The sequence below is a fragment of the Echiichthys vipera genome (assembly GCF_963691815.1).
Source record: "Echiichthys vipera genome assembly, chromosome: 7".
NCBI lineage: Eukaryota > Metazoa > Chordata > Actinopteri > Perciformes > Trachinidae > Echiichthys > Echiichthys vipera.
Genome location: NC_139832.1, coordinates 26293751 through 26310008, shown reverse-complemented (window position 1 = coordinate 26310008; position 16258 = coordinate 26293751). Strand labels below are relative to the sequence as shown.

General features: G+C 39.0%; 1 protein-coding gene across 1 annotated transcript in view; it reads right to left on the bottom strand.

Moving 5' to 3' along the window:
* Positions 1–13967, bottom strand: part of LOC310949617 (NT-3 growth factor receptor-like) — a gene marked incomplete at its 3' end in the record, with an annotated part of 217476 nt that extends 203509 nt beyond the window's left edge. The window contains exon 1 of the mRNA XM_083917114.1: positions 13657–13967. Within this exon, the coding sequence (XP_083773240.1) occupies positions 13657–13934 (278 nt within the window). The 5' untranslated portion in view covers positions 13935–13967. The remainder of the gene's footprint in view (positions 1–13656) is intronic.
* Between the last annotated feature and the right edge of the window lie 2291 nt (positions 13968–16258).

Here is a 16258-nt window from a genome sequence, read left to right as displayed (position 1 = left end):
TAATTGATATGATCCAGTGGTATATTTTTATATCATCACTTGTGTTATTTGCAATGTACTGAAATATCAGGGCTCAGGCTGTTTATTCACTGTTCCAACATATCCCTACGAAAAGGTGATTTGTATGTAATCCATGTATGTTTCAGTGTAGAAATCATGTCCAGAGCGAAGAAGAAAAACAAGTGACGTGGATTGGTCCCAAACACAGGACTTTCATCCAGTGAACTGGTGTTTGTGTCCTGGAGGCCAAACCACAACCTTTTCTCTGACCCTAACCAAGTCGGCTGCACACAGCCCGGCTGCTAACCCTGCTTAAGTGAACAGTAAAATCCCCCAACATTCTCTTCATCTGAGTCTTATATACAGTGAAAAACATTGATTCCATCTGATCAAAGAATAATTATCCAACATTACTCAAAGTAAGGGAGACTATACATACTGTACCATCCCCTGCACATGCCCACATAGTTTGACAGATGACTGACACAGACAGGCTGTAGGTCATTGAACCAGTGTTGCACGGTATACAGTACTAGAAAAGTACCGCAGTACCCAGCCATTAAAAGATACTTTTTAACATTTTAATAGTATCGGCACTGTATGAACTTTGTGCGACAGGGGAGCAGCGTGTCAGTGTGCAGCTTCTCTCTGCTTCCTCACTGTCTGCAGCCAGAGTGGGCGTGGTCTCACTGTGACACACAGTCACAGAGCAAGACAGACATGGCTGACGGTGGCTTGAGTGCTCTTGGCGACCTCCCTCGGCTTGTTGAAAAAGCAAAGCACGCACGGAGTGAAATATGAAAATATTTTGGCTACGTTACTGACAGTAAGGGCGAGCCCACAGACACAACAAAGCCCGTCTGAGCAACAACCAACCTGGAGAAACATCGAGCTGACAGAGATGATGACTTGTTCAAAGAGTAAGAGATAGATAGAGAGATAACAGAAATATCCCCCGGATGTAACGTTAACTCAAGCAAGTGTTTATTTTGACAAGTGAACTTTTTTCACCATCAGAGTTACACGAGGCAGTCAGGGGTAAAGCTAACTGTTTAACTGTCCGATGTTCTTGTTTTCATATTTCCATGTTCTGTGACAAATCTTTTTTGATTTTTTAACCAGCTTCATAATAATCTCATTGTTGTTGAAATTGCATTGAAGTTAAGTAGCTCACCCATTCTTGAAAATTGGGACAAATCATGTCCTACCAAAAAAACTTTAAATAATTAATTATCAACACACTAATTAAATTTTTTTTGGGTGAAAAATTTCTTTTAAAGGATTTACTATTTCAGGTACTCTCATTAGAGGCGAAGACGGCCAGAAACAAAGATTATCAGATTATCAGAGAAGAGAGAAGGGAGAGGATAAATAGTCAGCCAGACAGAAAGGCAGAAGAACAACCAAGGGAGAGAGAAAGGTGGGGAAAAGGGATTTACCGTATTTTTCGGATTAAAAGTCGCTCCGGAGTATAAGTCTCACCAGCCGAAAATGCAAAATAAAGAAGGAAAAAAACATATAAGTCGCACTCGAGTATAAGTCGCATTTTTGGGGGAAATGTATTTGATAAAATCCAACAGCAACAATAGACATTTCATCTTGAAAGGCAATTTAAAATAGAAATAGAATAGAGAACAACAGGCTGAATAAGTGTACGTTATATGACGCATAAACAACGAACTGAGAACGTGCCTGGTATGTTAACGTAACATATTACGGTAAGAGTCATTCAAACAACTATAACATATAGAACATGCTATACGTTTACCAAACACTCTGTCACTCCGTATCACTAAATCCAATAAACTCTTCGTCCTCGGTGTCACTTCTGAACAACTCCAAGTAGCAGTTAGCATCTTTTTTTTCCACAATGCACTTCTGCCATGACCCGCCCCCGCCAAATTTTGATTGGTTTACGTGTGTGTGACACGTGCTGATACACGCCTAGTCTCTTACGTGACTGACATAAATAATAACCCGGGCTATTATTTGATATTTTACGGTAATGTGTTAATAATTTCACACATAAGTCGCTCCAGAGTATAAGTCACACCCCCGGCCAAACTATGAAAAAAACTGTGACTTATAATCCGAAAAATACGCTATCGTATTGTATTGTAGTTATTGTTATTCAGTTTGAAAGTTGATCAGATTGGTACAGGGTTTTTCAATTTTCTCATTTTCTTTTAAGGCATCATTGAATTAGCTGATTTAAAGTCAAAATCTGAAAACAATCAAAAAGACAAGAGTCATGTTTGGAATGGCTTTTTGTGTGTGTTTACAGGTTTTTAAGGTTTGTGTACTGTGTTTCATATGACGTCAATTCCGTCTTAGAGAAGTCTTTTTCTGTGATTTCAATTAAATATATGTTCATAATGGTTGATAAAATTAGTTTGGTACACCTAATATGTGTTTTTTGTGTTATAAGTTATGTTATATGTTGTTTATCACAACGAATAATGACATTGTCAACACAAATTTCAAGTGGGCAACATTATAGAGGTATATATTTCTTGAATAAAAAGATATCAAAGTTTTTTATTATAATTAAATCATCTCATATTTAAAACAACAAATATCATTAAACTTTTCCTTAATGTTTTATATTATAGTACTATGACTTTTTGTGCGCTTGACAGAGTTGACAGAGTTCAAGTCCTCGGCTGTAAAACATGCTATTTAAAAAAAGAATTAAATCACTGGGTGGTTGGCCCCTTACAAGGTTTAATAGCAAAGACTTCAATCTTTTAGAATATATCTTCCTAGCATAATTGAAGGTTAAAAATAAAGAAATCTCAAGAATGGGTGAGCTATAAAGCTTAGCAGCTTTAAGTGTTTTAATTAATAAACATTAATAAATAATTTTAACTTCCATGTTCTGTCATCTAATATTTTATTCCATTACTTGATGGTATTTTAGTTTTACGCCGTGGTATCGTTTCAGTATCCGTATCGAGATATTTTAAGCAGGTATCGTACCGAAGTCAGAATTTTTGGTATCGTGACAACACTGCATTGAACTTTATGCTCAGGTTGCAGTTGTTTCAATCAGAAGAAGAAGAATCGAAGATGAACGCTCATGACTCACTCCTGACATACAGAGAGCTGACATCAATAACAGCATCCAAGCTGTTCATGAGAATACAGGTGCACATTCCAACTTCACAAGCAATAAGTTATATTTTAGTATTATGTCCACATGTTGCCACAAATGACAGACCGCTGTGGTAAACGTGCAGCATAACAAATACAGAGCAGCACAGAGGAAGAATTCAGGCTTCAGGAGACTTAATCCAACACCTGCCGACTGAAATGAGACAGTGCTAAAGGAACATTTTAACACACATAACACATCGCATGAGCAATCATTTACAAGTATTACAAAGTCTATTTCATCAACAGCATACTCTTCATTTGGCACATGGGGGACTTCAAAAGATTTGCCAGCAGTGTGCATTTCATGGATTTATTTTGTCCTCAACTTTGAATCCCATGCAGCTGGAGCCTGTTTTGGTCATATGCAGCCTAGCAGGAAGCTCTGTAGACATTTCTCAGATGTGAAAAAAGTACTCGCCAACTTATAGTTGTTTGTTGGAAAATGAAATTGCCGGTGACATTGTGTTATTTTACTATTCTAATAAAGGAACGCTACAATTGAATGTCAATATGAGCTGAGGAGCCAAGCACAGTGTTCCTGAGACAACAATGACTCTGACTACAGCTCTGGACCCTCACTGAGTGGGCTGACCGGACAATATTTTAGCAGTCTTTGTATGAATTTTAGATTTTTTTCTCGAGCTTAAATAAGTCCTGTCTCAGTCTCGAGATTCTCTAGCATTATTGCTAACATTTCCTTGTCTGACTGAACAACGCTACACCTCTGAAACCAATATATATTATAATCTTGACATTTATTTTCTTTTTAAATGAAACATTAAATAAGAAAGGCAGACATTGTTCAAAATGATTCAAAAATGTCTTTTGAATTATTTCAGTCTGCTCCCCACTAAGTGCTGATGAGCCCAGAGGAAGCCAGTTACAACTCTGTGTCACATTATCTCTCTCTCACACACACACACACACATACACACACACACACACACACACACACACACACACACACACACACACAGAGAGCACTGGAGCTGACATGATGTGGGCTGTCACATTGACGTGGTACATAATGGCTGCTAATGTTATTGGATATTTGAACATAGCGTAAAGCCCAGTGGGTCATTCATTCTGTTGCGCCTCAGAGAGGGGAAAAAAACTGTTGGTTTTTTGTTTTTTCAATGGTGCCAAGGTGATTGGCTAGGTCACATTGAACACTCACTTTGTTTGATATCATAAAGTTAATTACAGAGCAATCTCATTATCATTTGATAATAAACACACTAACATCCAAACTCCACGGGGAACAGTGTCGCAGCGTACGGCAGCATGCACAGCAGGGTTTTTTACCAGCTACACCAATTCAGTCAGTAGAGTGTGGCTGCTGCCAGCTTCTCTGTGTATAATGAGGGATGCGTCTTAATCATTTATAAACAGATTGTACTCATTTTTTACAGAGTTCTATGCAGTTTTAACCTGTTGGAGGGCCACGTTGGGAAAAACAGACAAACTGCATTAAACTAGAGCTGAGCCTGCACGGGCCCACGTAGCTACTTCAATTGGATATAATGGACGCCGTGCGCTGCAGGAATCCCACCAAATCCGTGGCGCACCGCTGACAGAGTCCATGGAGTTTTACAGTAAGCCTAAATTATGTAACAGTTTATGAAGCTTTCATGCTTTGCAAAGCTAACATTATCACTCACTCACACCTGGTGGTTAGGATTTAAGGCAGCATTTTCTTTTGCATTTTAAAAAAAAGTGATATACTTTTCACACAATAGCAAAAATGTGGTAAAACAAGATGATGAGTGTATCTGAATATAATTTTAACCAGGACTGTCCTTCCCCTAAAACAAGGCTGTTTATACAAGCTGATTTGTACAACCCATGTTTACATTTATAGTTCCGCAGTGACCTCTGGTGGCTGTAGTAATTAAGGCGGTAGCAAAGGAGGAACTCTGGTGACGTAGTATAAAGAGTAACAACATCCGAGCAGAGAGGAGTTCAGGATGGATGGATGGATTTGTTAAAATAACAGGAAAAAAAGGACTTTAAAAAGAGCCAGCTTTTTGTGCCATATGTGAAACCAAAAGTCAACGCCGACTCATTTTAATTTGTAAGTTATGTTCTGTAAGCAGCGTTCACGTTCTAAGTCACTCAAACTTCCATTTTAAGGTCTAATGTAAAAACACCCAGGTAGCGCTGCGGCCTCACATCGCATCTGGTGCAATGAAGTATTTATCTTAATCATTTTTAAACAGATTGTTCAAAAGAACAAGCGCTAGCTGTTGTTGTAAGTGCCTCCCTTACTAACAAAGTGAGAAATTACATGTTAGTCAGTCCTAGCATTGGGTCCAAATTAGATAGATGGTTGGATACGTTCCTTTTCATAGAACCATCTTCCAGATGATTATAATGTACTAGTGGGAAAGCAAATAAGTATTTTCAGGCAATAAGTCTTAGCGAATTTTCTTTTAGTGAATCATTCAGTCTTTATTTATTAACACATGAATCATTTAATCTGTGAGAATGTCAGTTACTAGTGAAACGATGCCCCTAACATCTTCAAATGTCTTGTTTTGTCTGAGCAACAGTCCAAAACCCAGATTTATTAAGTTTACAAAGATTTGAAACAGTGGAGAGCAACAAATCCTCCCAAACTGGAAATAGGAAACAGTTGACTCAAATGAACATATTATTAATATTCCATTGAATAATTGATTAATGGACTAATCATGTTCACTCTGGTAATATGCTAATACAGGCCAATTATATCAGACATACTGATGTACCAGTCAGACTCTAGGAGAGAAACTCTATCTCCAAACAGCTGGGCGATTGTTGAAGTGAAGTGAAACATTCAAATCATTGTCTCCACTGCAACAAACATACAAACAAACAAACAAACAAATTGAACATGTACTTTGTTTTAAGTAGTGAGGCTTAGAGAGAGGTAACTCTGACAAATGAGCGTGTGTTTCCGCAGCACCCCACTGAACACTGTGACTGCTAAATGTCACATTTTAACGGAGGCACACAAAAAAACACCCAGGCTTTTATTTAAGTCTGTGAAAAGAAAAGGAAGTGATGTGTGTGCGCATTAGGGAGCTGTCCATGTATGTGGTGCTGATTTCAAAGAGCACATTACTTGCTCTTCAATTCTCCCTTATCTTTCATCTCTCTCTCTCTCTCTCTCTCTCTCTCTCTCTCTCTCTCTCTCTCTCTCTCTCTCTCTCCCCCTCTCTCTCTCTCCATTTCACGCAGCTCTCCCACTTTTCCTTCTCAAGACATTAAATAAAAACAAAGCTTCCTTATCACAGAGTGCCTCTCATTTTCTGCTCATTTCACTAAATTCTTTGTGACTAGCGTGAAAAACAGGCACTCAGTATGGAAGCAGCCCTGTGTTGCACTCTCCTACACACAGTGGTGGGTGGAAACAGGAATCACTGCAGCAGCTTCCTTCTTTCTCCAAACATTCTCGCAGCAAAACGGATCAATAATGAAATGAGGTTTTGTACTCTTAGAATAATCAGTGTCCATCACGTCACATATCTCTTAAACGTATCGCTTTTTTCCGCCACCTTCTTTTTCTCTCCGCCCCAGTTGGAAAGATTGTTTTCTCAGTGGGGCGATTTTAAAGTTACTGTTGTTTTTTGGCGGGGTTTTTTTATTTCCAGTTGCAGCACTGTTTGATTCTAATGCACTGTGATGTGTTGACTGCTGCAAGCTGAAAGGCTTCACACAGAATCAGAGGGAGGGACACTGAGCTGAACAGGAGGAGTGAATCCCTGCCCATGATCCAGCAAGAAATCCTTGTAGCAAGAAGAAATAACTGTATTTTTACAGTTCAGAAAACATGATGAAAACTTCCAGCACACTGAACTTTACATAGCACGGTGCAAGTCTTCATATAAACAACCTGATGTGTGCAAAGACCCACACTGATTTCAATACACACTCTTGACAAAAGGCTACTGTATAGAACCAGGTAATCCAACATGTATGTAATAATGTAACGTATTCTCATCAACAGGTTCATTTGATATCTAACAAAAATGTATGCAACAGTTTGTATATCTTACAAAATATGACTTTTTATGTAATGTTAAGAAATGGTGACTGGTGACCCGGGATGCTTAAGTTAGGCCCCAAAACAACTTGGTTAAGATTAGAAAAAGGTTCTGGTCTGACTCAGTTCTTCCAGGCCATGAACACCGGTCCCCTGGGTCGTAGTGCTGTGTTTTAAGATCCACCCACCACCAGAATAGTCAAAGTTGGAAACGGTCCATGGGAATTAACAGGAATATATGGGAATTAACAGTAGAGATGCATTGATCCGATACCCTGATCGGATGCCAGCTCCGATATTGACTAATTAGCTGGATCGGATAAAAAGAAATGACTGGATCGGAATGCTGGTTCAGATATCAGATGAACGAGGCCGATCCAGTCATTTCTTTTTATCCGATCAGTCAGTCAGTCTTTTTTATTAATATCATACACAGCAATACAATTACAGCGATCTAGTCATTTCAGTTCTATGTTTGAACACTGGTTCGGGTTTTATATTACATTTAAAATATCTTTTTGCAGTGCACTTTACATGGAAGTGTTATTAAGCTATTATAAGCTAATGAACACTTTGTTATTTGTTAATGAATAATAATAATAATAATAATAATAATAATAATAACTACATTAAATCAGTGATTTTTTTAACAAGGCTAAATGTTTATGTCAAGCCTGATGCCTTCACTCACATGGACATTCACATGGTTTTATTCAACAGTAGGATCGGATCGGTACCGACACGCTCAGCCCAGGTATCGGTATCAGATTGGATCGGTGCATCTCTACTTAACAGGAATGAACTATAGATTCTGAGGTAATTTATATGTATCTGTATTTACCTTGTCATATACAGAGATAAATATTCATATTTTGTATTTTCATTAGCAGATGATTGCAAGTTTTTTGACTCCCTCTTTTTGTGAGTAGAACTTGAATAAATTGTTTAATTGAGCAAATAAAAACATGAATGTTGAATTAAATAATTATATGCATAATATAAAATATAATATATAAAAGTAAAAGTTTTTAGTCAAGAAATGATCTGTGCATGTGATGGAAGAATGTACAGTGCTTGCACAGGGCGTGGCCTCAAAAGGCCTGTAGGAGTGAGCAAGATATTTATAATAGAAACGTTTACTTTATCCCTGTTAATTGACATATATTCACACTAATTACCATTGATTGCCCAGACAATTTTCCAGCCCTTTGCAACCCTACACACTCGTTACCTGTTTTTCTTCTCCTCTGGATGTAATTTCTACTGTAATTAATACATGGTTTACATACAAAATTACAGTGCCTTTCTTTTCGTAGATATATGTAGGAACAATGAATGAGGACACACTAACAATGTTCTTTTTTGTCTCCTTGTAGAAATTCATATTTTCATTCTATTTTTTATTTTCTGGATTTACAAACAAACAGACACGCACATGCTCGCCACAGGAGCTTGGTTCCTATAGGACACCTCTCCACCTACCAGTCCACTTTCCACTTGAAAATCCCTAACATTTCTTTAGTCTTTATTTTCTTTTTTTCATGCTGAATGACCTTTTTCTTTAGACAAAACATAAGATTTAATGTGGTTTTAAAAATCTGTCCATTTAACCAACTCATCGCCAGCGTGTTAGTCGACACAGGCTTTCATTAATGGAGACCTACTAAAATATTGTAGTATATCTTGGTAAATGATCAGCAGTCATGTAAAGTATACAGTAAAATGTTTGATTGAAATGCTCCAAATCTAAAGCACCGCTACCACACTAACTTCTTTACCGTGATATATCAGTTTAGGCTTCGCACATTTTCATATGCACTCCTGGGTTTCCCCTCTCTTCTGAGTCATTGTGTGGAAGAAGCATGAAAATAGGGTGCATTTCACTGTGAGCAACAAGGTTGAATTCACTCAGACAGAGAAAAAAGGATCTGAACAAGGCTCAGACTCAGATGCAGAGGGGGTTATACTTTTCAAGGAAGTGGTGACAGCTCACATCTACAGCGCTGCTGCTGCTGAGACACAGAATGCAGCGGGAGATGGAAAACTGACATGTAGAGACAGGTGTGTGTGTGTGTGTGTGTGTGTGTGTGTGTGTGTGTGTGTGTGTGTGTGTGTGTGTGTGTGTGTGTGTGTGTGTGTGTGTGTGTGTTAAAATAACACTGGGTAAGGGTACAGAGCAGAGAGCATTGTGATGCATATACAGATAGTATATAGATGAAACCATATTTGGTAAAGCCTATATTTGTATATTCCTGTGTGAATTAAATACTTTACAATGAAAAGTACTGAATATTTTTCTCTTTTTATTCAAAACTTTATCCCAGCTACACACTGACTACATTTACATGCATGCACTCAAATAGTGTGATGTAATAGCTAAAACACAGTCTTGACATGATATTCCCTCAAATGTCTGGGAAGTTAGGCTCTGCTTAGATGTATGTATGACAATATCTCAACATTTGATGTCATCACAATATAATGATAAATGATCATATTGAGTTAACACCAAGCCCTTTAATTAGAGCTGCTCTGATCCCAATTCCAGCATTGGAAAAGCTTCAGATACTGGTATTTGTATCTGCAAATATGCAAATCTGCACCGATCTGATACCATGTCATTCAGCATCTGAAAAAAAATCTACTTTAAAGTAGTTTATTCATGTTATTTTCCTGTTATGTCACACTCGATAATAAAAGAAAGTTCTGTGGCATTCATTCTCCATAAATATTTCTTCATGTTTTACAAAGGCTTTAACCTGAGGTTATACAACAATGATAGGGTTAGTAGTATACAGCTGAAAAAAGGTATATGGTGCTTGGTTCTGACTGATATCAGATCAGGTATCAGAATCAGTACTGGGAAGGAAAAGATGGTATCAGAACATCGCTACTTATGATAGAGTGGCAGTTCCACATCTTAACACAACAAGGACCTGATGGACTACAGCCTCTGAGAGCTGGGTGAAATGTTGTTGGAAAATCCCTCAGAGCAGAACACATACACACACACACACACGCACGCACGCACGCACGCACGCACGCACACACACACACACACACACACACACACACACACACACATCCATGCACACTACAAGGTGGCAAAAGGAAATTCATGTAAAAAATGTTGATATTTTATCTTGACACAGTGTCCACATTATTTCCCACTTCCACGCCACCAAAGCACAGTGAGCAAGAGCCGTAAATCCCTGAAGTCTGTCAGACAACCCACAGATTTTACTATGATGCAATGAAGCCATTATTTCCCATTGGCTCGTTCCACTGAAAAGGTATACTTTGCTGTCAGACTGCTCACTCATCAGTGATTCATCAGAACCAAATTATTAATAAGCTCCGCGGTAGTCCCTGCTGCTGTTAATATTTGAACATCAAACATTCATTTGTTTAACGGAATATTTTCAATGTACCTATACTGTTAAATAAAGCCTACTTTACATAAATACCTATGTGCTACTGACGACATCTTCACAAGCATTGTCGTGGATCTGCTTGTGTTCTGTGGGTTCTAGTTAGTTAGCTAGTTAGTAAATACTCACAAGGTGAAAAAGCAATGGGTTACTAACAGACAGTCCTCGTTCTTTCCTCCCAAAAAACAAAAAAAGTTGAGATGAAGTGTTTCATTACTGCAGTGAGGAAGGAGATACCCACTACATTCGTCAAAGTCACACTTCTCAAACCTCATTTTACTTTAGCATTTAGTGTATTTTCATGCAGAACGAGGACTGGGGATTAACAATTCTGGTTCTGAAGCACATTAAAGTTAAGATGCTTGAAAGAATCAGCTAGTTTTAGCAGAGCACCATTGTATCACAATGTAACACCAGTAAGTCATTGGGATAATACGGGATAATCATGTGGGATCTTCTGATCAAAGACGCTGCGTTGCAACCGTCAGTGCAGCATATCCACTCACTCAGGCCCCGTAATGATATGAGGCTCGGTATAATGTGACGAGTCAATCTCAGGATAAAACAACTCAGCACTTTTAAACTTTAGAAAGCAACAGCACCAGTATCAGCTTAAACACCACTGTCAAGGCTGCTTAAAGCAGACAATGAAACCGCAATATGATAAAATCACAAACAATCTCAAATATGACTGCCATGTATTCCCTTAATCTGATACAACAACTTGACCATCTTCACAGCTTTATGAGGAGAAATAAACCTGAATTGAGCCTCAAAGCCAGAGAAGCCCAATGTAATAATATTTAGCGCTCAAAGTGAAGAGGCATCGTGTTGTTTTTATTTTGTTTTTATTTTGTCGTTGGGTATCATGTTTTTTAACTGACTGCTTAGTACATGTGAAATGTATGGAACTGTATTATTCATGTTAGTTAATGAAATCAGCTCTGACACAGCTTCTATTTGTGAATGCTGATCATTTTCTTAGCAGGTGAACCTTGATCCATTAGGAATATCTCATAGGAGGCCACACACATACACACACACACACACACACACACACAAAGACAGACACACACACACACACACACACACACAAAGACACACACAGACACACAAAGACACACTCAGACACACACACACACAATCAATTAATTGCTATTGCTAGAGTATTTTTATTTAGTCAAATCCTCTGATTCCAGGTTCTTAAATGTGAATATTGTCTTTCTTTCCTCTGCCTTGTTTGCGAAACAATCATCTGAGAACATCATCTTGGACTTTGGGAAACACCAATCCACATGTTTTACCATTCTATGACAGTTTTAAGACCGAACAACTAATTGATTAATCGAGATAATGATCAACAGATTAATTGTCAATGATTGTTGTTTGTTGCAGCTCTAACACACACACACACACACACACACACACACAAAACGAGTTGGACTCCATCAACCTTATACAGACACCTCTGGTCTGGTCATTGAGCTTAAAAAGAATTTACTCACTGCCTAACCAAAAAAAAACCCATCAAACCCAATAATTCATTATGGTTTTGGGGTCTTTGTGCGCTATTCCCAAAGGAGCAAGGATTTCTCGAGAGAAGTTCTTAAGCCAATCTCTCAAAGAAAACGGTATATCTAAAGTGATTTGGGTCTGCGGTGGTTTGTATTCAGAGCCTACCCAGGGAATATCTTTCACGGGTATTTCAATGACTGGTTGGCAGTTCATCCCAAGAAAACTGAAATTTAGACTTAGGGTCAGGACTTCTTTTATCATCCAATGAAAAAGCTATTTGGAGATATCTGAACTTATTACTTCTCCGGCTGTGCGGTTCTCTATCATCAAGGGATAAAAAAGGAGGTAATTCGGGAGATAGTGCAGCAAGTGGTAGGGAAGAGTAATAATGGTATTTAAAGGAACAAAATCAGGAAAAGCTTTACCTGCTGCTCTTTATTCAACAAGTGGGCCTCTCAAACAACCTTCCAGTTACTTAGAACAGTTAGAACATGTCTTGGGCTTTTGAAAGGACTGGCTACTACCAGGAACGTAGACAAAGGTACGCCCTTCTCAGATTACTTGAACCAAGAGGACATACATTTACAGTTTATCAGTCATAAGTCTTTCTTAAAAAAACATACTGATGGTGAGGGTCATGATTAACATGTTGTTAACTCTGAGATCTAAACTAGTTTATTTCCAAAGATGAATGTAAAGATTATCTCACTGAGTGTCCATCATGAATCCCTACCGACCAAAGACCTGCGTTTTAAGCTTTTCTGTTAACACCACCTCTGGCTTAGAGCGATGCCAGTTGTGTATTTTTGTTTTTTTTGCCATGGTAAGCACCAAACCACTCGTGCTCAGCCAACCACTGTTTTGCTGGGAATTTCCGCCTTTGGTTGAATTTTTCAGGGCGCTCTTGCAAACTCGAGGCGCCCATCAACGCAAAAGCAGCAGGCAAAACACTTCATTTTCATTGAAAACACTTACAAAAAGCCACCCAAGGCTGCTAAAACACTCTCTGACCAGGGCCTTACTCTGGAAGTTGTGTGTGACCAGGTCCCACAGTATACCTATATATATAAGGGTAAACTATGACCTCCAGTTGAAATTTGGATAAGCTCTCTCATTCTCAAGCTTTAGTCTGGATCTCAAATTTTATCATAAAGATGCACTTTTACCTTTTTTAAATGTTACATCACCAGTTCTACAAAAACACACACACACACACACACACACACATTTCAAAGCATGAATCTCTCATTTCAACTCACATTTTCTCATTACTGACATCAGTTTGGTTCTCATCTCATAAAACATCTATATTTTTTTATATTCTAACTATTATATTCTATTATCTGTAGATAAACAGTAAAGTGTGAAGGTTTTCTTCACCCTTAAAAATAATGATTGACACCCTAAATTCTGCAGACAAAAGGTCGCCTCTGATGAAGTGTATAGCCACAAGCAGCTCCAATTAAGACACACAGCTATAGGACAGGACCGATAGCTTTGATATTAAGCAACAGCGGCCGCACTTACATGGAGGTGATGTTCTGGAAAAGGTCCTCGATGCTCCCGCTATTGTTGCCGGCGCTCCCGGTGCCCTGAAAGGACAGCAGCGGGAAGAATTTGCCGTTGTCGGACTTATTGCAGTAGATCTCCGTTGACGAACAGGTGCAAGTGGGCGGACAGTCCAGCAAGGAGCTCAGGTAGTTGTGAAAGAAGACGCTGAGCAGAAAGAAGACCTTCCAGCAGCACCGTATCCCGGGAGGGCGACGGACGCCGAATGCGCCAAAAAACGCACCAAATCCATCCATGCTGTCACGATTCAAGTGCCCAGATTTCTTCGCAACTTTGTTGTAGCGCAGCAGCAAGGGAAATGAATGACTCAAATCCTCTTGCTCATAGTCCGCTCCGCGCGTACGTGGGTGTGTGAATGCGTAACCGGTGTCCTCGCCTTATTTCTCTCAATGATGTCCAAATGTTAAATAAAAAACAAAAAACATATTTCCTTTCATGTCCGCGCGTAAATCCATATGTGTATAAGTGTGTATGCGTGTGTGCGGGGTATGTCAGAGATTTTAACTATGCCAGTCACGGCTCTCCTGCGCGTTTTGAAAAAACACCACCGGGAAGGAAAAAAGGAGGAATAAATCCCGAAGATATTCCAGGTCCATGATATGAAGGGGTCTTAGCACGTGCAGTGAGGTTCTCTTTCTCCTCCCCTCTTTTCTCTGCATCGTTTTATGTCATCCCTCCATCTCTCTCTCTCTATCTCACACACACTCACTCTCTCCCTTTCTCTAGCGCTGTTGCTTGTACCGGGTGGTGGGAATGCTGGAGAGACATAGGAAAAGACAGGATGGCAGAGAGAGAGAAAGACTCCATCCTCCGAGCTTCAAGTCCCACCTACTGGACGGACTTGAAACTGACACAGATGGGCGCGCACAGCACACAGGGGCGCACACGCACTTTTGTTTTTTAGATGGTAGTGACCCCACAGAAATGGAAGGAACAGAACAGCGGATGATTGGACACACATACAGCCGTACACCCATCAGTGGTGTCATCCCACACTGTAGCACCTAACATCATTTACATTTGTTTTAAGGAACATAACCAACATGCATACCAACCATGCAACAGGGAAATAGCCCTGGAGAATGCCAGGGGCCCCAGAAGACCAAGGTCTATATCAGTTGGTTGTTGACAGATTGATTAATTACAAGTTTTTATCGTGACTTGTCTTGTAGTTGGGCAATGTATTCTCATCAATGGGTTCACATGAGATCTTACGTAAAGTTATGCACAAAAATCTGTATGAAATCTCGTGAAAAATTAGGGGAACGGATTTATCTTAGGAAATACAGTATGACTGTTCTATTCTGTTTAACACTTGAGGAGAAGATACTTCAGCCATGATATCATGGTGTGTAAACACTTTTCCTCATGTCTGTTTTTATCCTCAGGATGCTGCTGCTTTTTAAAGGCTACACATAAACGGAGAGTAAATCTAAAATCCTTCCCACCCAAACTGACAAATCTGCTGGATCAAGAACACCTGTAGGCTTAGCAAACAGTTTGATGTTAAGTTCAGGGGGCAGAGAAGCTAACACACACACGCACACACACACACACACACACACACACACACACACACATACACCCTCACACACACACACACACATACACCCTCACACACACACACACACACATTCACACATATACACTGTTGGGCGTCAGGCCTTCGAGAAACAAGAGACTAAACAGACACTCCTGATAAAATCTCAAATCAAACCCAATCCGGTATTCACCGATAATAAAAGCACTGTGATTTTCATGATCTTGAAATATGTTTTCTGTATATCTATATGCACGGCTAAGTTTTTACTGATGTCATTTTTTTTTAATTGTTTCAATTTCACATTATTTTTCACATTGCTTTCCATTAATAAAAAATTACATATGAACCTTGCTTTTTTTTTGGGGGGGGGGGGGGTTTCTGTAACTTGTTAAGCAGCCATTGGTTTCCCTTAATTTGAGTTTTATTATAAAGTCATTGTGCAGAAATCAAGTTAATATTGCAGTGTAAAGATATCGCATCAGTCTGCACTGCAAGTTAGATCGTTGGCTCAGCGGTAAAAATGGAAAAATGAAAATTTTTCTAGGCAAGTCAAGGCAAGGCAACTTTATTTGTAGAGCTCTTTTCATACACAAGGCAGACTCAAAGTGCTTCACAGCACAACATGTCATGAACTTAAATGCATTACAGAAAGACAAAGAGAATAAAAACAGACAATAAAAAAAACAGTGCGGACGTTAAAAGTGCAAAGGTTTAGCAGAAAGCTGAGGTGAACATAAAAGTTTTCTGTCTAGTTGTAAAAGTAGTCAGAGTGGGTGAAAGTCTTACATCTTCAGGAAGTTTATTCCAGCTGTTTGTTGCATAATGACTGAAAGATGCTTTCCCTTGATTTGAGTTTACTCTGCGAACCACTAACAGATTGGCCTCAGAGATTTATACGTGAGCAGGAGGATTTTGAAATCAATTCTCTGACATACAGGAAGCCAGTGTAATGATTTAAGAATTGGTGTAATGTGCTCACATTTTTTGGTCTTTGTTAGAACTCTAGCAGCAGCGTTC